Here is a 23,761-nt window from a genome sequence, read left to right on the forward strand (position 1 = left end):
GGGGGGGGCAAAATCACTAGCGTATTTGTCCGGGGAGGACTAAATCTGCTGCGAATACCAACCTGAGGTTAGCACTCCATTCGCAGCACTCCATTCAACACTCGATTTGACTTGGTGCGTACTTTTTCGTAGAAGGCTGCAGCTAACTTCAGGTTGGTCTGCGAATAGATGGTGAGGTACAGCGACGAAAACAGAAATCACAACTGACCGCGATACTTCTTTTGGAGGTCACTGACAGAGGAGTTACATAGCAGGTCTTAATGTTACAAACATGAATGGGAAATACAGTATAGTTTTTTTTATCCTGCTAATGAAGTTGTTTGTTTTTATATAGGGCACATGTTAAAGGTCTGAAGTACGTGCGGCCTAGAAGTCCTAAAGTTGGCGTTGTGGATGACTCGATTATTCTCTCCGAACTCCCTGCGATGAACCGTGCCGTTGGCCCTGTGCATGTTCTGGAGAACCCATACGTCATCGAAGATACGTAATAACCACTTTTTAAGAGTGGTTATTACAGCCTTAACACTAGCTTTCTTGATACGGATTTTTTTAACGGAGTGGTTCAATGCAAGCACTATACAACCACTTCTCGGCGTTGAACTAGAAAGATGAGAGAAACAAGGCTATGTCAAGAGATGGCGGTGAACGTTTAATTTGAAAGCTTGTAGACTGTAGATTTGTTACATATCAGTTTAAGTACTGGTAGGAAAAGTCTAGTTGGTGAGAATTGGGACGATTAAGGGATCATTCCTCTGTACATTGTACCAACAATAACCGAAGCGGAATCAATATAGGTTGTGTAATTTTAGCTTGAAAGGTAGATGTGAAAACTAGATTATTAGAATTTTATGACAAAGGCTGTCAATGTTTGATGCTATGCTGGTGATATATATATATCCATGCAGTTTCTTTATTAATTTAGCTCGAACATGTATTTCTCTTGCATTATTTCAGTTTAAGTTGACTGCTAAATCTTGAGTGCATGTGTATGCCACACATGTCATGTATAAATGCTTTATCGCTTATGCTTCCAATTAGAAATTTATAAAATGTAACGTTTTGCTGGCTGCTAAAGAGTGTTCCGCTTGCTGCAAGAACTGGTACTGGGTATAACTCTATTTTCAGACTACTTCTTTGGTCATTACATGGTCTGGTTACATTAATCAATTTGAATACGTTTATTGTTCAGACGAATGTAAAGAAATATTTAAATATGTACTACTTACCACCATCATTCCATCACCAATTCAACTTAAAAATGTTTCTTACCATTTGAATATTATTTGTGTATACTTGTAAATGCTGTATTCATATTGTATGTCATTTTACTCTAGATGTTGTGTTGTGTTGTGTTGTGTTGTGTTGTGTTGTGATATGTGAACAGAGGAATGAACTTACACAAATAATGAAATAAATCAGCCTTCGGTTTAATTCAGTGTTACTTGTAATTACACCATTCCTATAAAGGGAACCCACAAACTCAAAACATTAATACACTTCACTCAGGTACCTGAAATGTAATTACCGGTCAGCGGTATAGAGGATCTCTGCTGTAGACCAGTAACATTCGGGAATCCATGTTGATAAAATTATATACCCAATGCCTAAGGGAAAACACTTCATAATAATAATGATAATCTTTATAATAATTCATAAGTCTTTATACCTGGACTAGAATTGAATTTCTATTTCAGAAGGCTCCATTTGCCATTGGTTATCAGGCCGTAACCTAAAAAGCGGTCAGTAATTACTAGTAAAATAACTCACCGGCTTTTGGACCATTATACAGGGTTGTTGTCACCTGTTTTCCTAACGCATCTCAGTTGCTATTGGAGCCTGCCAGGAAAGAGACAGAGAGAGACAGGGCGCTGCATGGCTATCAGATACTGATCATTACGGTTAGATATACAAACACCATCATCATATAGCCATACGAAGTAGATAAATCAGATGGCTCCATTTCCCATGGGTTGTCAGGTCGTAACCTTAAAAGTAACTGACCACTTTTTAGACCATACCATTATACAGAGGACAGCACACCAACAGTAGTGTTAAGACCTGTATTATAAATCTATAAAAACGTATTGTAGTTTATTTTTTAACAATTTACTTGAACACAATGAAAAAGATATTCCTACATGACATTTAAACAGGAAAACACTCAACATAATTATTGACACCCCTACTAAAAGTGGTGCTGTTTCAATGTCATATGGTCCCCTCAGACTATCTGTTTTTCTGTCAATATGCTACGTTCAATTGGTAGTTTATTCGTTGGTTATCGCACCGACCAGGGATTATCTGACCATGCACATCTCGGGTTTTTAGGCTTATAGCGAGAGAAAAAAAACAACAACAGAGATTTGGAGTCATGCCACTGTCAGTGTGTCGAGTGATAGACCACCAGATTTACCACCAGATTGATATGCATCACCGCAGTGTATAATAATGTTTGAGGTAATAATAAGGTAATGTGCTTTCAAAATAATGTTACTTTGTCGAAAAAAAGTCAAGCCAACAACATTGTCTGAAATATGAATATGTATGAAAAACCTACCTCACTAGTGATCTCCGGAGTCTTGAGGCGGAAGTCATCTTGCCCTGCGTAGACCTGTCCAGTGTTGTCCACGTGAGCCAAGGCGTGGACCTTCACGATCGTCGAACGACTGTTCTAGAACATGTGGTAGAACAGAATTGTTGGTCACCGTGGTGACGTTCGAACACGGCACATTCGGTACGGAGCTTCGTTCCCAAAACAGAGGTCATCACACAGGAACCGTCCAGTCCAAACATGCGGTCCGCTGCGTGGGTTGGTTACTGGGAGTGGTTCTTTTGAACACGCAAGGTGAGAATACAGTTCATCACGTTCTGATGTGGTCGCGTGTAGCCTGTGTTTGTCGGGAGGGTCGCTAGGAGCGCTTATTAGCCACCGAAGCTTGTTAGGCTATGGCCGCTTGAGGTGAAGCATGCTAGTCGGGTAATGCCATATAGCGACCCTCTATCTCATTAATTCACTAAAAGGAAAATTTTACTCTCTATCTAGTGAATTAATGAGATAGCGACCCTCTATCTCATTAATTAACTAGAAGAAGAATTTTTGTTCTCTATCTAGTAAATTAATGAGATAGCGTCCCTTTATCTCATTAATTGACTAGAAGTAGAATTTTGTTCTCTATTTAGTGAATTAATGAGATAGCGACCCTCTATCTTATTAAATCACTACAATGAGAATTTTGTTCTCTGTTTAGTGAATTAATGAGATAGCGACCCTCTATCTTATTAAATCACTACAATGAGAATTTTGTTCTCTGTTTAGTGAATTAAAGAGATAGCGACCCTCTATCTTATTAAATCACTACAATGAGAATTTTGTTCTCTGTTTAGTGAATTAATGAGATAGCGACCCTCTATCTTATTAAATCACTACAATGAGAATTTTGTTCTCTGTTTAGTGAATTAAAGAGATAGCGACCCTCTATCTTATTAAATCACTACAATGAGAATTTTGTTCTCTATTTAGTGAATTAAAGAGATAGTGACCCTCTATCTTATTAAATCACTACAATGAGAATTTTGTTCTCTGTTTAGTGCATGAATGAGATAGCGACCCTCTATCTCATTAATTCACTAGAACTTAAGGAGAATCTGTATCTATCTGTATGTAGAGAAACAATGCGATACGTTTGAGACAGCCGTTATCCCGTGTGAAAGTAGTTATCACGGGTTTCGACTAAAATTGTTTTTTGAATTTAAAAAAAAATGAGATAGATAGCTGAAGCTCTGAAACCGAAAGCTCATTTATTTTATTATTTGTCTAAGTTGATTCCTCTGTTCACACATCACAACACTGCACAACATCTAGAGTAAAATGACATACAATATGAATATCAAATACAGCATTCAACGTTTAAAAGTACACACAAATAGTACTCAAATGGTAAGGAACATTTTAAGTTGAATTGGTGATGGAATGATGGTGGTAACTAGTAGATATATAAATCATTTTTTAAACATTCGTCTGAACAATAAACGTATTCATATTGATTAATGTAACCAGAAAAACATAATCGAAGAAGTAGTCTAAAAATGGAGTTATACCAGTTCTTTCAGCAAGCGGAACACTCATTAACTTTTAGTTATCCACGGAAAGCCATTTTGCTATAAAATCCCCCCATTCACCGATTTCTCTAAAGGCTCTTTTAAGAATATTTGATTCATGTATCAAACCTATTATGTTATATGGCTGTGAAATCTGGGGCAAAGAATACTTAAACGATACTAGTCCAATTGAAGTCATACATAACCGTTTCTGTAAAAACATTCTCGGTATTCACAGAAACGGCAGCAACATTGCATGTAAAGCTGAACTCGGCAGATTTCCCCTAGATATTGATGCTTCAGCCAGGGTTGTAAAGTACTGGTTACGGCTAAGAAAACTAGATTTCTGCACGCATCCTCCACAAGTGGATGCTCTATTGTCGCAACAGCATGATGTGGTAAACGAAAAATCACTCTGGTTTTCCTCAGTAGGCTGACCCAGTGAGTGAAGTGTGACGTCAACACCACCAGATACCTTTAACCCAATGTTGACGATATCATGTTGTCATATATCTATGTTAAGGTAAGTCTGACCTTGGTAAGGTCAACGACCGAACCAACAAGCCTTAACTACCGGTGGTGTGAACTACTTGTGAGAAACGGCCATGGGAGATGCTCCGATAGCCTTTATATTAAAATACGTACATCACAATACGTACTAACCTAACGTACATCACAATCTTGTCTATTAACAATGATAACATCTATAAAACTTTTTCTGTCTCTATGTGTTCTTAAGATGTGATTAACCAATCATGTTGCTAAGTAGCAGCGTCAATGCAAAAGCGACACCTATTTGATACATATAACACTGCAGTCCCTAGAATAATACTTTATATGTTAAATGGTGACTTGAAAGGCACATTTCCAGAGTACGTCATGTAAATGCATAATGTTTACGTTACTGTACGTCGCAATTTTAACAAAGGTTATCGTGAGAATAAGTATAGCCATTATATTAAAATACGTACATCACAATCCTATCTATTACCAATAATACAATCTACTCCCCTTCTTCTGTCTCTATGGATTCTTAAGATGCGACTAACCGATAATGTTGCTAAGTAGCAGCGTCAATGCAAAAGCGACACCTATTTGATACATATAGCACTGCAGTCCCTAGGATAATACATTATATATGTTTAATGGTGATTTGAAAGGCACATTTCCAGAGTGCATGTAAATGCATAATGTTTACTTTCGTACGTCGCAATTTTAACAAAGGTTATCGTGAGGATAAGTATAACACACATCATCAAAAGCAACAATACGATGGTTTAGCTCTAAGTAGCCATTTTGTAAGCAACATCTATGTTAGTTCTCACTTTCACGTTTGTTAAGGTTTGTTTAGAGTTAGATAGGTGTAACGAGTCATTCGGTGTAGCTGCCACCATGCCGCGTGCCTGCGAAGTTGTGTGTTACACACCGAGGGGCGGTAATACCGGCCGTACAGATACACATACCCAGAATGGACACTGCACTCAGATACTGTAAGATCTGCAACTTACTCAAATAAAAACATATTCCGTAATCTTAATCTTGCAGATAACCGTTTATATCATATCGTTTTTAGCTTTAGAAATATACAATATTATACACATCAACTTGATGTACAAACTGTAAGTACATGCATAAGGTGTCTATATCCTTGCTATATACCTGATAGCTCTGCAAAGAGAAGTACTATCCTTAATACACGTGGACTACTTGTATGCACAGTCTCTAATCTATTCTTACACGGCTCCGTGGCATCTTACCTTAAACTACTGGAAAACAAAAACACCAAATTATGCAAATTAAGATTCTGTAATAAAAGGGGACCAAACACCAACAGAAAAATCCGACAGCCTGGAAAGTCCCATTAGAAGACAGAACTCTTGGATAAAATACAGAAAGAAATGTCTACGTAAGATTCTAAAAACAATTTAAAATTGAAATTAATACAATGGTCTATGCTATATCTGATTTGAATAGCACGTTTTTCAATGTTTAACACTAAAATACTTTGAAACTGACATATTCACTACATAATTAATCATGAGTAGCATTAAACACTGATTAATACACTTCAATGGTACTTGCTTACAACGAGAAAATGTAACCAGCCGTTCATTATGTACAGCACAATATTTAAACTCTGGATAAAGATTCCTTTTCTATTGTTAATAAATGCCTTCACAAAACAGTACATCCTGTAGATAGAACTGACTTCAAATAAGCCATTAGAAATAATGCACACTTTCGTCTGTTGTTGGAGGCATTTCTTCTTCAGCATCACCGGTGTTGTCCTCAATTGTAGCCGGGGTTTCATTTTTCTGTGCATTCGTTGACTCTGGCAGCTCGGAGTCGGTGGAACTGTCGTATCCATAATTACTGCACCCGGTGGGATGGAGGATTCCACTTGTAATTAATTGGTCGTGGTCTTTACTTTCCGAGAAGGTGTCTTGCTGCGTGGCCTTGCACTTGTTAACTGCTGTATGGGTATCATTGCCAGTGTCCACATCCTTCTCTATTGGCGCGGAACTGGCTTCTGCATTTGTGGACGCGAGTGAGTCGACTTCATCACGATCTTCGCTGATGTAGACGTCTGCAGTGACGCGGAGTTGCATCCCCATCCGGCCCGACTTTGGGACGTCGTACGAGGTTTCAAGAGCTTCTGCTGCCTCATTCTTACCCCCCACTGGGGAGCCGGAACCGGGTTTGAGGTAATCCTTGGCCATCACTTCTACCTCAGCGTCCAGCTCATCGTAAAGCTCCTCAAACTCCGGGCGATCATCTTCCTCCCATTGCCAGCACCGCAGCATCATGTCGTACCTATTGGTTATTATATATATGTGTAAGTCATCGGTGATTGACAATATTATAATTTTGTAAATGGAGTAGACCAAAGACACAGGGTTGTTGTCATCACCATTTTACATGTCTATCGTCTCTCAGTACACTACTATTTTTTTATTTAGTTTCTGTACACGAGCTTTACGTTTCACCATGTGTCTTCGAAATGGATTTAGTTTATTTTAAATTTGTAAACTCATTATGACCACTGTTATTGATCTTCTCTTACATGTGAAGAGGGCCGATATAAACCACCATGATTTATGAATTATTCTCAAGAAACAAATGTGAATGAAATAAATAAAAAAAACTATATTCTTCTTCACGTACAGTTCTTGCTTAAGGCCAGGCGGGCGTGGTTCGCGGTACCCTGTGCGGAGTTCATCCAGGAGCGTGCGTTCCCGACCCGGATAGGGCACGTTCCCGAGCGTAGCGATCTCGTACAGCACCACACCGAAGGACCAACTGGGCGTGAGAATTAGATTTGATCATGAATTATGATAAAACGACGTACCATATCATAATTTGCCTGTAATTACAGAGAAAATCAAAACACGCAAAATGAAGCTAGCTGCACACTGTGTCAGACATCCTCACATTGGAGCATCCAAGCTTTCTTTTGGGAGCCTACAAAAGGCCAAAGAAGCCGGGGGAGACTATCTACATCGGCAACCTCAGATTAGACACCAGCTTGCGCATGCTTTCAAGTTTGTTTTTTCCAGACTATATTTAGTATACGAACCTAAATCTAGGACAAAACCAAAGCAATAACTACTCACACGTCACTCTTGCTTGTGTACCGGCCCTCTTGCATTAGCCTTTCCGGCGCCATCCACCTCACCGGGATCTTCTGCTCCGCGTCCTGCCGCTGGTAGCCTCGCTCGTAGATGTCTGTTGTCAGGCCGAAGTCTGCGATCTTCACCACCAGGTCCTCTCCTACCAGCACGTTCCGAGCGGCCAGATCACCGTGCACGTAACCAGCCTGGGAAATGTAAGTCTGATTCGAGAGAGAAAATACAGAAAAAATACAATTCAAAAAGTGCAAACGTCATGTGTGAAATGGGCGTACATGTATTCTGTCAACAAACATAAACAAATAAAAATGGAAGTTCATCTATGATACTTTCATGTTTAAAGTTAAAACTTGATCCAATTGCAACACAAAGAAATCATCTTAAATAGAGCTTTCGACCAGTCACGCTGGTCTTCCTCAGTAAACATGTAAACGCCATCGCACAACAATTGTACAAGGTAATTTGCATCTACTGCTAACAAACAATGAGGCTAATCCTATAAAGTGTGTAGTATGGGATGAGAATGTGCTTTTGCAGTTCATGATAGAATTCAGAGCATTTAGGCGTATGATATAAGCTCATTCTGTTTACAAAGCTGTGTCTTATAAATACAGTATATATGCGTGTGTTCTCAGTGATAATATTGTGTGTGGACTGTCTGCTTACCATTCCGTTTGCTATCTGCCGTGCTACCTGGTAGATCTTCATGTCATCGAAGTCATACATGCTGTCTTGGAGCCTCTCATTCAACTGTAGATTTACATGAAAAGAGTCAGCATGAACATAAGTTGGCTTCATCATAAGGTATTATAATGGCTGACATACCACAAACCCCAAAGGGACATTTAATTTTCAGATACTAGCTTTTGGTAACTGCGAAATCGCAAATAATTGCTTAAAGGCTGCATAGCAAGCAAAACAATGAAATACATTAAGTAAAATGGGCCAACAGTTTCTAGATCTATCGAGTCATACACACACGTTGAAATGGGTGGCTGATAACAACAAATTTGGAAGATAACTTTACAAGTAGTTTTTTAAACTTCAGTTGCACATCATTATGATTATTCATTAAACAAAATAGAGACAGCAGCTTTCTGACAGTTTAACCATTACTGGCAGAATAAGAACAAATTCAAAGATATCTACATTAAAGTTACATGGCTATAAACGGATGTTATATACATTTACCTTCCTGCACTTGAGTAGGAAGTTCTTAAGGTCTCCATACGGCATGTACTCCGTCACCAGGTAGAGAGGGTGGGACAGTGTGCAACAGCCCACCAGACCGAGCAGGTTGATGTGGCCCCTCAGGGCGATGGTGGTGTCGACCTCTTGTATAAAATTCTGTATCTCCTCTTCTCTCGCGTTCTCTGCAAATTTAACAAAAACCTTTCATTGTTGAAGCTTCACCGGTGCAATTGCTCAGGTGGTACCAAAGGCTAACTTTCTCTGCTTACGTGCTGTGTGCCATGCTTTCAGCCATTATTCAATTCAATTCAATTCAATTCAATTCAATTCAATCCAATTCAATTCTTTATTAAGATATCAAACATAACAAACATGACATACAATGTTGCTTGAATGGCGTTGATATTTACAAGATAAAATGTCAAAAAATTATATATTTACAGCAACTATAAAAACAGTACAGTAGGTGTACAACCCAGATATTTACAAGGTCCATTATCTTGTGCCAGACTCTATCTGTACAGTCCGGTTATAGAGTCTGATTGACTGGTGGAGGAAAGAGTTCTGTAGTCTTTTTGTTCTGGCGGGGGGGGGGGATAGAGATAGTGCTTTTGTTCCTGAGTGAACGACCGGTAGCTGTAGATCTGGAGAGAGGGACAAGGTCATGTAAGGGATGGTCTTTTCGTAGCATCTGTGTGAAGAGTTTGACTGCAGCATCCTCGCGCCTTGACTTGAAGACGTGTGTCAAAATAAATCAATGAAGCTCCTGGCGTTAGTGAAGATAGAGTATCGTAATAACCAGCTGACGTTGACCTACCACGGACAGTTTTGGCCACCACTGTTTGTTCCGTGAGAAGACCATCAACAGCTCTCTTTAAAGTCGCGAGGAAGGCGATGCCGAAGGCCCCTCTGCCGATCTCTTCATTCAGTCGCAGATCATCCGGGTTTACCTCGTACTGCAGGAACTGTGGCCGAGTCGGCACAGGTGGGGGAGGTGATTTGCGCAAATCTGTTAATTTTGCATCTGGGAACAAAAGCAGTGAAACAACATTATGAGTGCCTTCAATAGGGCTCACAGTGTAATACAACAGTATACATCATCAATATACCCACTCTTCTGCCTTATTAAATACAATACAAAACATATGCATTTGGATCAATGAAATACAGAATAGGTGAAGTCAGTTAAGCTTTTAGCAACGCAACTTCTAATTAATTGATTTATACGTGCTTCCTGTTTGTAATACATACATGTAGCATGACTATTTACTCATTAGTTTTTGCGCATTGGTACCGAATAACAGAATGGAAAAACTGCAAGTATGTCATGATATCATATACCTAGAATGTCTGGATGAAATTCAAACTCTTCTAATTCATTGTCGTCATTTTGTCTCTTTCTGCCGCGCCGGTATCCCAGAATTCCCGCTACTACACCCAGTACAAGTAGTACCACAGATGGCACCACGGCAATCATCACCACGTGTAAGGTGGACAGTCCCGCTGTTTCAGCTGAATCAGCTACTGGAAATACATAAATGTGAATATACATGTGTTTAAAGTTAAGACATTGTGTTCCAACGCAAAGAAATATCCTCACCTAGAACTTTTGACGGGTCACTCGGATGTGCCACGTGGCTTCTCTTAAGTGTGACGTCAACACTGGGTCAAAGGAATCCTATAAACAAGTCACACCTTAGAAAAGACACGTGACAAAGTCTTACTTGAAGAAGACCAGAGTGATTGGTCAAAAGCTCTAGGTGAGGTCACGAAAGCCATGGATTGCTCATTCCTTCACAAAAATTCGAACAAGTACAATTTCTTGTGTCAAACTTGTTTCATAATGAATTCTACCAACACAGATTAACCTCAAAGATAATTGGCATCGTCCTTGTCTAACTTTTGTTTCCTTTTCGACTTCCTAAAATTGTCCTCACTTCTTTGAGTATCCATTAATAGTTCTTTATATATTAATTCCCCACAAGGTCATCCGGTATGCACTAGACTTCTTCTGGGTTCCGGTGGAGGTAAAACAGATGATAGAGAATTACTTCAGACTTCAGACTATGCATTAGTACAAGAGACTACGTCACCAAGTGGCAGCAACTGGAAAAGGGGATAGCCATGGGTTGCTCAATATCTCCATTCCTATTTACTATGGGTTTTGAAATCCTGCTTCTAGGTGCCAAACAAGTTGTAGGAGGGGTGAGAGCACCCTCGGGTGAGAAGATGCCACCCTTAAGAGCCTTCATGGATGATGTCACGAGCATCCTTCGCAGAGCATCATGCACCAAACGATTGCTCCAAAGACTTGAAGAACTTTCAAATTGGGCTGGGATGAAATTCAAACCAGCCAAATCAAGAAGCTTGTCATTAAGAAAGGGGGAAATCAGCAACAGAACTTTCACTGTCAATGACCAAACCATCCCAACCCTACAGGAACAACCAGTGAAGAGTTTGGGACGACTGTACACTAGCAGTCTGAAAGACAGCGAGAGAGGGCCAGAAACGATGGAGCAAGCCGTTAGAGGCCTTAAAAGTATAGATGAGTGTGAACTTCCAGGAAGGCTCAAGGTTTGGTGCGTACAGTTTATGCTATTTCCAAGACTGAAGTGGCCTCTAAAAACCTACAACATCTCCTTGTCTGTTGTGGACCAAATTGATAGGAAAGCCAATACCTACTTCCGCCGATGTCTGGGCGTCCCAAGATGTCTGTCTACTGTCGCACTGTTTGGCGACAACGTGTTAAGTCTGCCACTATCTTCCATTGCAGAGGAACACAAGGTGGAAAAGGTCCGACTTGTCCTTGACCTGGAGGGGTCACGAGACTCATCAGTCAGAGCAGTAAACAAGAGTATCTGTACTGGGAAGAAGTGGAAAGTAAAGGAGTTCATAAGTCAAGCTGTAAACAGACTACACCACAAAGACCTAGTGGGTGCAGTACAAGTGGGGAGAACAAGACTAGGATGGGGAGAGAGATCACACAGGTGGTCAAGTGCCAACCCCAGAGAGAGGAGACAACTCGTGGCCCAAGAAGTGAGAAGGATGGAGGAGGAAAAGAGGAGAGTGGCCACAGTGGGCCAGCGCCAACAGGGAGCGTGGTTGAACTGGGAAGGTGCCGTAGGCAGGAAGTTAACATGGAGTGACTTATGGGGTATGCAGAACTTTAGACTGAGCTTCCTCTTACGAGCCGTATACGATGTCCTCCCCACCCCCCAGAATGTCACAAGATGGTTCAAGAACGAAGAAACCTGTCTGCTGTGTGGCCTGGAACGAGTAGACCTCAAGCACATTCTGTCCAACTGTAAAACCGCACTCCAACAGGGGAGATACACCTGGAGACATAACAGAGCCCTTAGACAGATCGCCATAATCCTGGAGAGAGCAAGGAGGGAATCTGCAGGTACGGAGACATCGTGGCAGCCCATTCAGTTTGTAAGAGGAGGGCAGAGGCCGAAGGAAGCATGCGCAGCCCCCAGAAGTAACAACATTGGCGGTGGTCCACTCAGCAGAGGGAAGTGGGAGCTTCTGGTAGACTTAGACAGACAATTTCGCTTCCCGGAAGACATATGTGAGTCATCCTTAAGACCCGACCTTGTCATGTGGTCAGCAGATCAGAAGTCGGTGGTCATAGTGGAACTGACCATACCTTGGGAGGAGAACATTCAGTGCGCACATGAGCGGAAGAAGCTGAAGTATGAGGAGTTAGCCCTCAGCAGTGCAGACAGAACGGTTGGAGGATCCACCTCTACCCAGTGGAGGAGGGGTCCGTGGCTTTGCAGGGACATCTCTGATGCGTCTTGTAGAGACTTTCAGATTAGGGGGAAAGCCCAGTCCTAGTTTGTTCGATCAGTGGCAGAAGAAGTGGAGAAGAGCAGTTTCTCCATCTGGATCAGAAGGAAGTCTAGGAGTTGGAGGCAGGGCGGAGACGTCCACCCTGTCGTCCCGCCGGCCAGAAGCGTATCGGATATATAAGGGATGAAACGCCCGTGAAAGCCGGAATCCGACTGATGATCCGGCATAGTCGTCCCAGGGGTGCTGGAAAGCACGACATCTTCTAGCAGGTCAGTACCTGTATGTCCTCGTTGCTTATACACCTGCATTTCTGCACAAGTTCTCTATTGTCACTGACGAAAGATAGTGGGTGATACCTGTATTGTCTTAACGTTTCCAAAATCATATCCAGTTGCTTAGTAAGTGCTTTTTTGCCGTAACATGACATGACATGACATGACATGACATGACATAACATAACATAACATAACATAACATTCTCCGTAATCTCAAGTAGTAGAGTTTGAATTGTTTTCGGGCATACCTTGTTCACAAACAACTCCGGCATCTTCTCCGTGTCCACAGTCATGTATCCCCCAACCGTTGTGTCCACAGTCAGAAATGGTTGCCTCAGAACCATCGCAGGTTACATTGTCCAGCCAGATCGGCCCAGACCCCCGACCGAATGCTGCCCATACACCAGCCTCTGTTGCACCGGGATATCCCAGCTGACGACAGACCACGCGGGCGTCACTCAACCCCCAACTGTTGTTACAGACCGTCCCCCATTGGCCGTCATGTAACACCTCAACTCTGCCTTGAGATGAGGTGAAACCTCCGCCAACAAGTCGGATACCTGTTGTTGTAAGAAGCATGCTTTATCCTCTGCCTGTCTGTCTCTGTCTGTCTGTCTCTATATATAAATATATGTAGTTTTTTTTTGTAAGACAATACCTAGAAGTCACTATTGTACATGGGTTGGTGAAAGGGTAAGGTTCCATGTACATAATAATGACTGTCAACATGTGACCTGTATTTAGCCCAGCGGGGCAAAAATAACATAACATGACATGACATGACATGACATAACATAAATAATATTAAAAAGTCCTAGTTTAAAAATTTGTATAAAATTTCATTTAGCTTTATTGGAATTATATCATTCCGGCCAAAAAATGATCCAATATTTTCACAAAAGATTCATGAGTTGTTTGATTTGATGTCTTGTTTCCAATTGGGCATTGATACTTATTAATAGACACTGCATGAGAAAACCAGGCAAATTTGGTGGAATGTTGGAAGATGGGGGTCGGTCAAATCCACTCATATTGTGTGTATCGGATAGGTATCGGTAACTTCCAACAGCCTTTTGATTTAAACCCTCCAGTACCGTTTTGTTATGGTGTTCTGGAACCCCCCATGAAGACTCTCAATATTTTCAGCATTTTCGCCTAGAAATTCAAGAAATTCTGATTGCTAATTTCAGAGTTTTATAAAGGATATTAATATATGGTTTTATTTTTTTCATTTTTTCACCTCTCTAGTTTAACTAGACGAAATGTAAAACTCTGGCATTGACATTTAAACGGTATGCTTAGGGGTTATCAGAACTATTCAAAGCAGCCTTTGAATTTTTCTGAATATTAGGCATTTTTAAGGGGCCATTTGTCACACAATCTGCATTTGTTTGGATTGGTTATATCAGTTGCTTAGTAAGTACTTTTTTGGCGAAACATAACATAACATTCTCCGTAATCTCAAGTAGTAGAGTTTGAATTGTTTTCGGGCATACCTCGTTCACAAACAACTCCGGCATCTTCTCCGTGTCCACAGTCATGTATCCCCCAACCGTTGTGTCCACAGTCAGAAATGTTTGCCTCGGAACCATCGCAGGTTACATTGTCCAGCCAGATCGACCCAGACCCTCGCCCGAAAGCTGCTGATCCAAGAGCTGCTTTTGCCCCGGGATATCCCAGCTGACGACAGACCACGCGGGCGTCACTTAACCCCCATCTGTTGTTACAGACCGCCCCCCATTGGCCGTCATGGAACACCTCAACTCTGCCTTGAGATGAGGTGGAACCTCCGCCAACAAGTCGGATACCTGTTGTTGTAAGAAGTATGCTTTATCCTCTGCCTCTGACTGTCTCTGTCTATCTCTGTCTGTCTCTCTTTCTCTATATATAAATATATGTAGTTTTTTTTGTAAGACAATACCTAGAAGTCACTACTGTACATGGGTTGGTGAAAGGGTAGGGTTCCATGTACATAATAATGACTGTCAACATGTGACCTGTATTTAGCCCAGCGGGGCAAAAATAACATAACATAACATAACATAACATAACATAACATAACATAACATAACATAACATAACATAACATAACATAACATAATATAAAAAAGTCCTAGTTTACAAATTTGTATAAAATTTCATTTGGCTTTATTGGAATTATATCATTCCGGCCAAAAAATGATCCAATATTTTCACAAAAGATTCATGAGTTGTTTGATTTGATGTCTTGTTTCCAATTGGGCATTGATACTTATTAATAGACACTGCATGAGAAAACCAGGCAAATTTGGTGGAATGTTGGAAGATGGGGGTCGGTCAAATCCACTCATATTGTGTGTATCGGATAGATATCGGTAACTTCCAACAGCCTTTTGATTTAAACCCTCCAGTACCGTTTTGTTATGATGTTCTGGAACCCCCCATGAAGACTCTCGATGATTGGAGCATTTTCGCCTAGAAAGTCACGAAATTCGGATTGCTCACTCTAGAGTTTTATAAAGGATATTAATATATGGTTTTATTTTTTCATTTTTTCACCTCTCTAGTTTAACTAGACGAAATGTAAAACTCTGGCATTGAACTTTAAAGGGTATGCTTAGGGGTTATCAGAACTATTCAAAGCAGCCTTTGAATTTTTCTGAATATTAGGCATTTTTAAGGGGCCATTTGTCACACAATCTGCATTTGTTTGGATTGGTTATATCAGTTGCTTAGTAAGTACTATTTGGCGAAACATAACATAACATTCTCCGTAATCTCAAGTAGTAGAGTTTGAATTGTTTTCGGGCATACCTTGTTCACAAACAACTCCGGCATCTTTTCCGTGTCCACAGTCATGTATCCCCCAACCGTTGTGTCCACAGTCAGAAATGGTTGCCTCGGAACCATCGCAGGTTACATCGTCCAGCCAGATCGGCCCAATCCCCTGCCCGAAAGCTGCTGATCCAAGAGCTGCTTTTGCCCCGGGATATCCCAGCTGACGACAGACCACGCGGGCGTCACTTAGCTCCCATTCATCGTCACAGACCGTTCCCCATTGGCCGTCATGGAACACCTCAACTCTGCCTTCAAATGAGGTGTTAGCTCCGCCAAGTCGGATACCTGTTGTTGTAAGAAGCATGCTTTATCCTCTGCCTCTGACTGCCTACCTCTCTCTCTATTCCGGAGTATTGTTTTTGGCGTGTCTGCCTGTGTGTGTGTGTGTGTCTGTCTGTGTGTCTGTGTGTGTTTCCGCAACTTTGTAGTCAGCATAACTTCATAACGCCTTTATAGATTGTGATGATATTTTGTATGCTGATAAGTCTTAGGAAGACAAGGGTCAAGGTCAAATATGGGCCTCCTGGTGATGACCTTGGTACTGGAGCAGAACTTCCGGTTTTTGTATCTTTTGTCCTGAACATGCTATGGTCTTCACTTTTTGGTGACAGATAGCTTTTCCTGTCACGAATAATTGGTGTGGGTTTGGTCCCCCCAGCAGCTTGTTCTGGAACTGCATGGGACTTTCTGGCGAAATCGTTAAAAGCCAATAAGTCCGGATAGGAACAACGTATTTTCATCATTGGTGTGTAGGTAGCTGAGAGAGAGTTGTACATAATTAAATTATGCAAATGAGGACTTAATTTGCATAATTAAGGAGGAAATTCTATTGTTACAGTGTTTTATATTTTAGTTCTTTTATACATGTAATCTATTTAATCTGTGGCAGGCGGAACATCAACAGATACCAATTATGCAAATGTTTGGTTAATTTGCATAATTAATTTGAAAATTCTGTGACTCCTTATTGGTGAATGATGGGAAATGTATACCTCGTGACAGGTGTAAGTTACTTAAAGGTTAACACCACTATACATATATTATGTTAATGTAGAGGTCATTTGCATAATTGATGAGGACACGTTGAAATGAAGTATGACAAAGCAAGCCCATACTTCATGGAGGTATGAGATCTTGAAACTCTTGTTTTGTTTGGTCCGGTCTACCATTAAACATGCCACTCATCCCTCCGACCTTATTACGTTAGGCCGAGCAAACGTAAAAAGTGGGAGATATTTTCGCATCGACACCCGCAGCTGCAAGCTGGGCTGTCAATAAGCCTACGACTGAGGCCGTGTTCACATTAAACCGCCTGAACCGCGATTCGGGTAACTCGTATTCCTCACATCTGGTCCACGTACCACACGTTCCTTTCCAATCGTGCCCGATCACGATGTGCCTGACTTGTCTGACTTTGTTCCATTTTTGACTTCCAAAAAAATTGTCTCCACTCTATTTACATATCAATCAATAGGTTGTGCTTATAAACCTGCATTTTCCCTCTGGTCTCTCAGTCACTGACGAAAGCTAGTGGATAATAGCTGAAAGGTCTGACGTTTTCAAAATCATATCCAGTTGCTTGAGTAACTGCTTTTTGGCGTATCGTATTACTGATGTCTAACCTTCATCGACCTATTTTGGGTGAGTATAATTTCTTTTGTCAAACTTGATTCATAATGACTTCTACCAACACAGATTAACCTCAAAGATAACTGGCATCATCCTTGTCTTGACTTGTCTAACTTTTGTTTCCTTTTGGACCAAAAATGTCTTCACTTACTTAAATATCCATCAATAGTTCCTGCTTATAAACCTGCATTTCTGCAAAAGTTCTCTAGTGTCACTGACGAAAGCTAGTGGATGCTACCTAAAACGTCTTACCGTTTCCAACATCATATCCAGTTACTTACAGTAAGTGCTTCTTTGGCGTAACATAAAATAACATAATATAAAATAATATAACATAAAATAACATAACATAAAATAACATAACATAACATAACATAACATGACATGACATGACATGACATGACATGACATGACATGACATAACATAACATAACATAACATAATATAACGTAACATAATATAACATAACATAACAACATAATGAAGAATTCGGAGATTTCACACCTCCATGAAATATATGAGATTTTGTAAATGTTTTTTTGTCTCATTGACTATGGAAATAAGGTCGAAACTAGTTTAATTACCTCCATGAAAAATTGAGGTATTGTTTTTGGCGTGTCTGTCTGTGTGTCTGTCTGTCTGTGTGTTTGTGTTTCCGCACATTTGTAGTCAGCATAACTGCAAAATGCATTTCAGCATTTTATGCAAAATGTAAAACTATGTACAACATAGAACGATAACTTAATCTTGCAGACTTCGAACTACGCTCAGCCATTAGCAAAATTAGAGTTAGCGCCCATCCTTTGGAGATAGAGGTAGGCCGGTATAGAAGGCTACCTGTATGTGAACGAATTTGTAAATATTGTAATGCAAAGGCTGTGGAAGACGAAATGCACTTTATCTCAAATTGTTCCTTTCATAGCAACGCTCGAAATGAGTTAACTATTCAAACTTCTACAATTTATCCCAATTTTACTAAACTTACAGACCAAGAAAAAACTATTCTTCTTTTAACTTCCCAAAACCCACTAATTTTAGATAAGGTGGGACATTACGTCTTCCATAGTCTAAAAAAGAGAAGTCAAACCCCTTAGACATAGTTTTAGACATAGCTATAGCTCTAGACAACTACCTTTTATCATGTAGATTTTAGTTATTTTATACTACGTTTCATTGTTCTTTTATGTTTGTAATCTGCAATTAGCCCCCCGGGCATGAATTTGCAATAAACTTCTATATTTGCATAACTTCATAACGCTTTTATGGATTATGATGATATTTGGTATGTTGGTAAGTCTTAGGAAGACAAAGTTCCAGGTCAAATATGGGCCTCCTGGTGGATGACCTTGGTACTGCAGCAGAACTTAGATACTCAAGTAGTTGTTGGGGTTAGTCTTGTCCCCCTTTTTAACTCCATGAAAAATGGAGGTATTGTTTTTGGCGCGTCTGTCTGTGTGTGTGTTTGTGCTATATTACAGTGTTTTATGTAATAGTACTTTGATACATCTATTTAATCTGTGGCAGGCGGAACATCAACAGATACCAATTATGGAAATGATGACCTAATTTGCATAATTAATGTGAAAATTCTGTGACTCCTTATTGGTGAATGATGGGACTTTTATACCTTGTGTGTGACATGTGTAAGTTACTTAAAGGTTAACACCACTATGCATATATTATGTTAATGTAGAGGTCATTTGCAAAATTGATGAGGACATGTTGAAATGTATGACACAGTAAGCCCATATTTCATGGAGGTATGAGATCTCGGAACTCTTGTTTGCATGTTTGTTTTTAAAAAATATTCAAATTGCTAGTACTATTGTCTCAAAATACAATATTACTGGTGTTTACCAGAGCAATACTTACCTCCATGTGTGTTTCCGCACATTTGTAGTCAGCATAACTTATATGGATTGTAGTGATTTTTGCCATGCTGGTAAGCCTCAGGAAGACAAAGGTCAAGGTCAAATATGGGTCTCCTGGTAGATGACCTTGGCACTGCAGCAGAACTTCCGGTTTTTGTATCTGTGGTGTGGGTTTGGTCCCCCAGCATCTTGCTCTGGAACATATTTGACCTTGACCTTTGTCTTCCTAAGACTTACCAACATACCAAATATAAGCATAATCGATAAGGCGTAATGAAGTTATGCTGACTACAAATGTGCGGAAACACAAACACACACACAGACACACACACAGACAGACAGACACGCCAAAAACAATACCTCCATTTTTCATGGAGGTACTATATCATAACATAACATAACATAACATAATATTATATATATAATAACATAACATAACATCATATAACGTAACGTAACATAACATAACATAACATAACTTTTTCCGTAATCTCAAGTAGTAGAGTTTGAATTGTTTTCGGGAATACCTTGTTCACAAACAACTCCGGCATCTTCTCCGTGTCCACAGTCATGTATCCCCCAACCGTTGTGTCCACAGTCAGAAATGGTTGCCTCAGAACCATCGCAGGTTACATTGTCCAGCCAGATCGGCCCAGACCCCCGACCGAATGCTGCCCATACACCAGCCTCTGTTGCACCGGGATATCCCAGCTGACGACAGACCACGCGGGCGTCACTTAACCCCCAACTGTTGTTACAGACCGTCCCCCATTGGCCGTCATGTAACACCTCAACTCTGCCTTGAGATGAGGTGAAACCTCCGCCAACAAGTCGGATACCTGTTGTTGTAAGAAGCATGCTTTATCCTCTGCCTGTCTGTCTCTGTCTGTCTGTCTCTATATATAAATATATGTAGTTTTTTTTGGTAAGACAATACCTAGAAGTCACTACTGTACATGGGTTGGTGAAAGGGTAGGGTTCCATGTACATAATAATGACTGTCAACATGTGACCTGTATTTAGCCCAGCGGGGCAAAAATAACATAACATAACATAACATAACATAACATAACATAACATAACATAACATAACATAACATAACATGAATAATATTAAAAAGTCCTAGTTTACAAATTTATATAAAATTTCATTTGGCTTTATTGGAATTATATCATTCTGGCCAAAAAATGATCCAATATTTTCACAAAAGATTCATGAGTTGTTTGATTTGATGTCTTGTTTCCAATTGGGCCTTGATACTTATTAATAGACACTGCATGAGAAAACCAGGCAAATTTGGTGGAATGTTGGAAGATGGGGGTCGGTCAAATCCACTCATATTGTGTGTATCGGATAGATATCGGTAACTTCCAACAGCCATATGATTTAAACCCTCCAGTACCGTTTTGTTATGGTGTTCTGGAACCCCCCATGAAGACTCTCAATATTTGGAGCATTTTCGCCTAGAAATTCACGAAATTCGGATTGCTCACTCCAGAGTTTTATAAGAACATTAATATATGGTTTTATTTTTTCATTTTTTCACCTCTCTAGTTTAACTAGACGAAATGTAAAACTCTGGCATTGACATTTAAAGGGTATGCTTAGGGGTTATCAGAACTATTCAAAGCAGCTTTTGAATTTTTCTGAATATTAGGCATTTTTAAGGGGCCATTTGTCACACAATCTGCATTTGTTTGGATTGGTTATATCAGTTGCTTAGTAATTACTTTTTTGGCGGAACATAACATAACATTCTCCGTAATCTCAAGTAGTAGAGTTTGAATTGTTTTCGGGCATACCTCGTTCACAAACAACTCCGGCATCTTCTCCGTGTCCACAGTCATGTATCCCCCAACCGTTGTGTCCACAGTCAGAAATGGTTGCCTCGGAACCATCGCAGGTTACATCGTCCAGCCAGATCGGCCCAGACCCCCGCCCGAAAGCTGCTGATCCAAGAACTGCTTTTGCCCCGGGATATCCCAGCTGACGACAGACAACTCGGGCGTCACTCAGCCCCCATCCATCGTCACAGACCGTTCCCCATTGGCCGTCATGGAACACCTCAACTCTGCCTTCAAATGAGGTGTTAGCTCCGCCAGCAAGTCGGATACCTGTTGTTGTAAGAAGCATCTGTATCTGTATGGCCGGTATAACCGCCTTTCGGCGTAACACACCAGCTTCGCAGGCACGCGGCGCGGCGGCAGCTGGCTATATTACACCGATCGACTTGTTACACCTAACCCTTGAACTTCTAGCTCTAGACATTGTTTAAAGCTATCTATTGACAATGCCCCTACTGTACTTGGTGACAGTGAGTTCCACTCTGCGATAGTTCTAGGAAAGAATGAATTCTTGAACACCTCAATCCTTGGTTGATAACTCTGGTACTTGAATGCGTGGCTATTTCTTGTTCTCTTCTGGGCTGGTATTAGGTACTTAGTAGTTGGGACATCCACCAGTTTATTAGTCATTTTGTACATCATGCATAGTCTAGACATCTTTCTTCTGTCTTCCAGTGAGGTCCACTGTAGGTTTCTTTTCATTTCCGTGACACTAGCACCTCTTACATAGTTGTTCATACAGAATCTTGCAGCTTGATTCTGTACCCCTTTCTAATTTGTATTTGTCTTTCTTTGTATATGGATCCCATACTGTCGCAGCGTATTCTAGGTTCGGTCTTACAAGTGACGTGTATGCAAGTGATTTTACTCTAGTTGGACATGCCCACAGATTACGTTTAATCACTCCCAATGTCTGTTTCGCCTTAGTTGTGATATTATTAACATGTGCACCCCACTTCAGCCCGCTTGTCAGCGTGACGCCCAGATACGGATGGATTTTGTGGTTGCTAAAGCCTGACCACAAAACTGGTAGCTAGTTGCATGTGGTGTTCGTTTGTTTGTTATGTGCATAATGTAGCATTTTTCGGGATTAAACTGCATGAGCCATTTGCTTTGCCATTCTTCCAGGGTGTTCAGGTCTTTTTGGAGAAGTTGTGAGTCGGTCTGTGTAGAAAGCTCTACATACAATAGACAGTCATCGGCAAATAACCTCACATTTGAGTCAAGCTGATCTGGTAGGTCATTTATATACAAGAGAAAGAGCAATGGCCCCAGGACGGTTCCTTGAGGGACCCCAGACGCTACTTTAACTGGAGCCGACGCCTTCCCTTCAACCACTACTGTTTGCTCCCTGTTGGTCAGGAAAGCCTTTAACCAATTCAGCGTAGGGCCTTGGATTCCATAATACTCCAGTTTTGAGATGAGCCTGCCATGGGGGACTTTATCAAAGGCTTTAGTGAAATCAAGTATTGCTAAATCTACCTGTCGTTTACTGTTTAGTGCGTCAGCTATGTCATGGACTGTTAGTATAAGCTGTGTTTCTGTGGAATGCTTTATCCTCTGCCTCTTACTGCCTACCTCTATCTCTCTCTATTCTGGAGGTATTGTTTTTGGCGTGTCTGCCTGTGTGTGTGTGTGTGTGTGTTTGTCTGTCTGTGTGTCTGTGTGTGTTTCCGCAACTTTGTAGTCAGCATAACTCCATAACACCTTTATGGATTGTGATGATATTTTGTATGCTGATAAGTCTTAGGAAGACAAAGGTCAAGGTCAAATATGGACCTCCTGGTGGATGACCTTGGTACTGGAGCAGAACTTCCGGTTTTTGTATCTTTTGTCCTGAACATACTATGGTCTTAAGTTTTTGATGACAGATAGCTATAGCTTTTCCTGTCAGGAATAAGTGGTGTGGGTTTGGTCCCCCTAGCAGCTTGTTCTGGAACTGCATGGGACTTTCTGGTGAAATCTTTAAAAGCCAATAAGTCCGGATAGGAACAACGTATTTTCATCATTTTTGGTGTGTAGGTAGCTTATAGAGAGTTGTACATAATTAAATTATGCAAATGAGGACTTGATTGCATAATTAAGGAGGGAATTCTATAGTTACAGTGTTTTATATAATAGTTCTTTTATACATGTAATCTATTTAATCTGTGGCAGGCGGTCGTTGACCTCTGGCATTGATAACACGCTTGGTGGAACAGGTGCACCTAAGTGCACCTTTTCAAGGCCACCATGCCCACAAATAAATAGACAATGAGCATTAAAAAAAAACAGTGTCAGTGATACTATATATACAAATTTACAAGATGGTAAAAGCAATAATAACTGGACTTAACGGGGCCTCGTAGCGCGACAGGAGGTGCAGCCACACGACAGCACCCAGGAGCACGGAATGTTGGTTGAACCTGTTGCGCATGGACCATCGACACGTCAGTTGGACTCGACGCGTTAGCTCCCAGCGCCCTGGTCTCGACGTCCAGTTTATTCCATATTGTTATGACTCGTGGCAGGATGGATTAAGCATAGGAAGAGGTTTTCACTCTCGGTGGGACAAGCATGTGAGCCCTAGAGCTCCGAGGAACTCTAGACGAGAAGTTGACTATATATATAT

The 23,761-nt window shown here is 40.7% G+C and overlaps 3 protein-coding genes across 3 annotated transcripts in view; 1 reads left to right on the forward strand and 2 right to left on the reverse strand.

The window, feature by feature from the left end:
* Positions 1–818, forward strand: part of LOC109483231 (sushi, von Willebrand factor type A, EGF and pentraxin domain-containing protein 1-like) — a 37,002-nt gene extending 36,184 nt beyond the window's left edge. The window contains exon 50 of the mRNA XM_019786209.1: positions 335–818. Coding sequence (XP_019641768.1) covers positions 335–488 — 154 coding nt within the window. The 3' untranslated portion in view covers positions 489–818. The remainder of the gene's footprint in view (positions 1–334) is intronic.
* A 5,502-nt stretch (positions 819–6,320) lies between these two features.
* On the reverse strand, positions 6,321–11,188 carry LOC109483189 (fibroblast growth factor receptor homolog 1-like). Its single transcript, XM_019786174.1, has 7 exons — positions 11,110–11,188; positions 9,736–9,942; positions 8,913–9,100; positions 8,394–8,477; positions 7,713–7,930; positions 7,264–7,398; positions 6,321–6,912 (listed from the first exon to the last, which is right to left on the reverse strand). The coding sequence occupies exons 1-7, from the start codon at positions 11,186–11,188 to the stop codon at positions 6,321–6,323; spliced, it is 1,503 nt and encodes a 500-aa protein (XP_019641733.1).
* A 2,013-nt stretch (positions 11,189–13,201) lies between these two features.
* On the reverse strand, positions 13,202–21,439 carry LOC109483191 (deleted in malignant brain tumors 1 protein-like). The gene is made up of 5 exons (XM_019786175.1): positions 21,109–21,439; positions 19,833–20,144; positions 15,791–16,090; positions 14,485–14,796; positions 13,202–13,548 (listed from the first exon to the last, which is right to left on the reverse strand). Exons 1-5 carry the CDS (start codon positions 21,437–21,439, stop codon positions 13,202–13,204), a joined length of 1,602 nt encoding a protein of 533 aa, XP_019641734.1.
* Positions 21,440–23,761: the final 2,322 nt, after the last annotated feature.

Source organism: Branchiostoma belcheri, unplaced genomic scaffold, assembly GCF_001625305.1.
Source record: "Branchiostoma belcheri isolate BF01 breed outbred unplaced genomic scaffold, Haploidv18h27 scaffold63, whole genome shotgun sequence".
Classification (NCBI taxonomy): Eukaryota; Metazoa; Chordata; class Leptocardii; order Amphioxiformes; family Branchiostomatidae; genus Branchiostoma; species Branchiostoma belcheri.

Bases quoted from the DNA above. Each gene is read 5' to 3' on its own strand.
- LOC109483189 (XM_019786174.1), bottom strand. From the start codon at position 11,188: ATGCTCGTGACATCATCCATGAAGGCTCTTAAGGGTGGCATCTTCTCA. The intron at 9,943-11,109 runs GTTTGGCACCTA...TTTTGTTCCCAG, and splicing joins TCTCACCCCTCCTACAACTT to ATGCAAAATTAACAGATTTG. The intron at 8,478-8,912 runs GTATATAACATC...GTAAATCTACAG, and splicing joins TCAAGTGCAGGAAGGTAAAT to TTGAATGAGAGGCTCCAAGA.
- LOC109483191 (XM_019786175.1), bottom strand. From the start codon at position 21,439: ATGCTTCTTACAACAACAGGTATCCGACTTGCTGGCGGAGCTAACACC. The intron at 20,145-21,108 runs GTATGCCCGAAA...TTACAACAACAG, and splicing joins CGGAGTTGTTTGTGAACGAG to GTATCCGACTTGTTGGCGGA. The intron at 13,549-14,484 runs GTATGCCCGAAA...TTACAACAACAG, and splicing joins CGGAGTTGTTTGTGAACGAG to GTATCCGACTTGTTGGCGGA.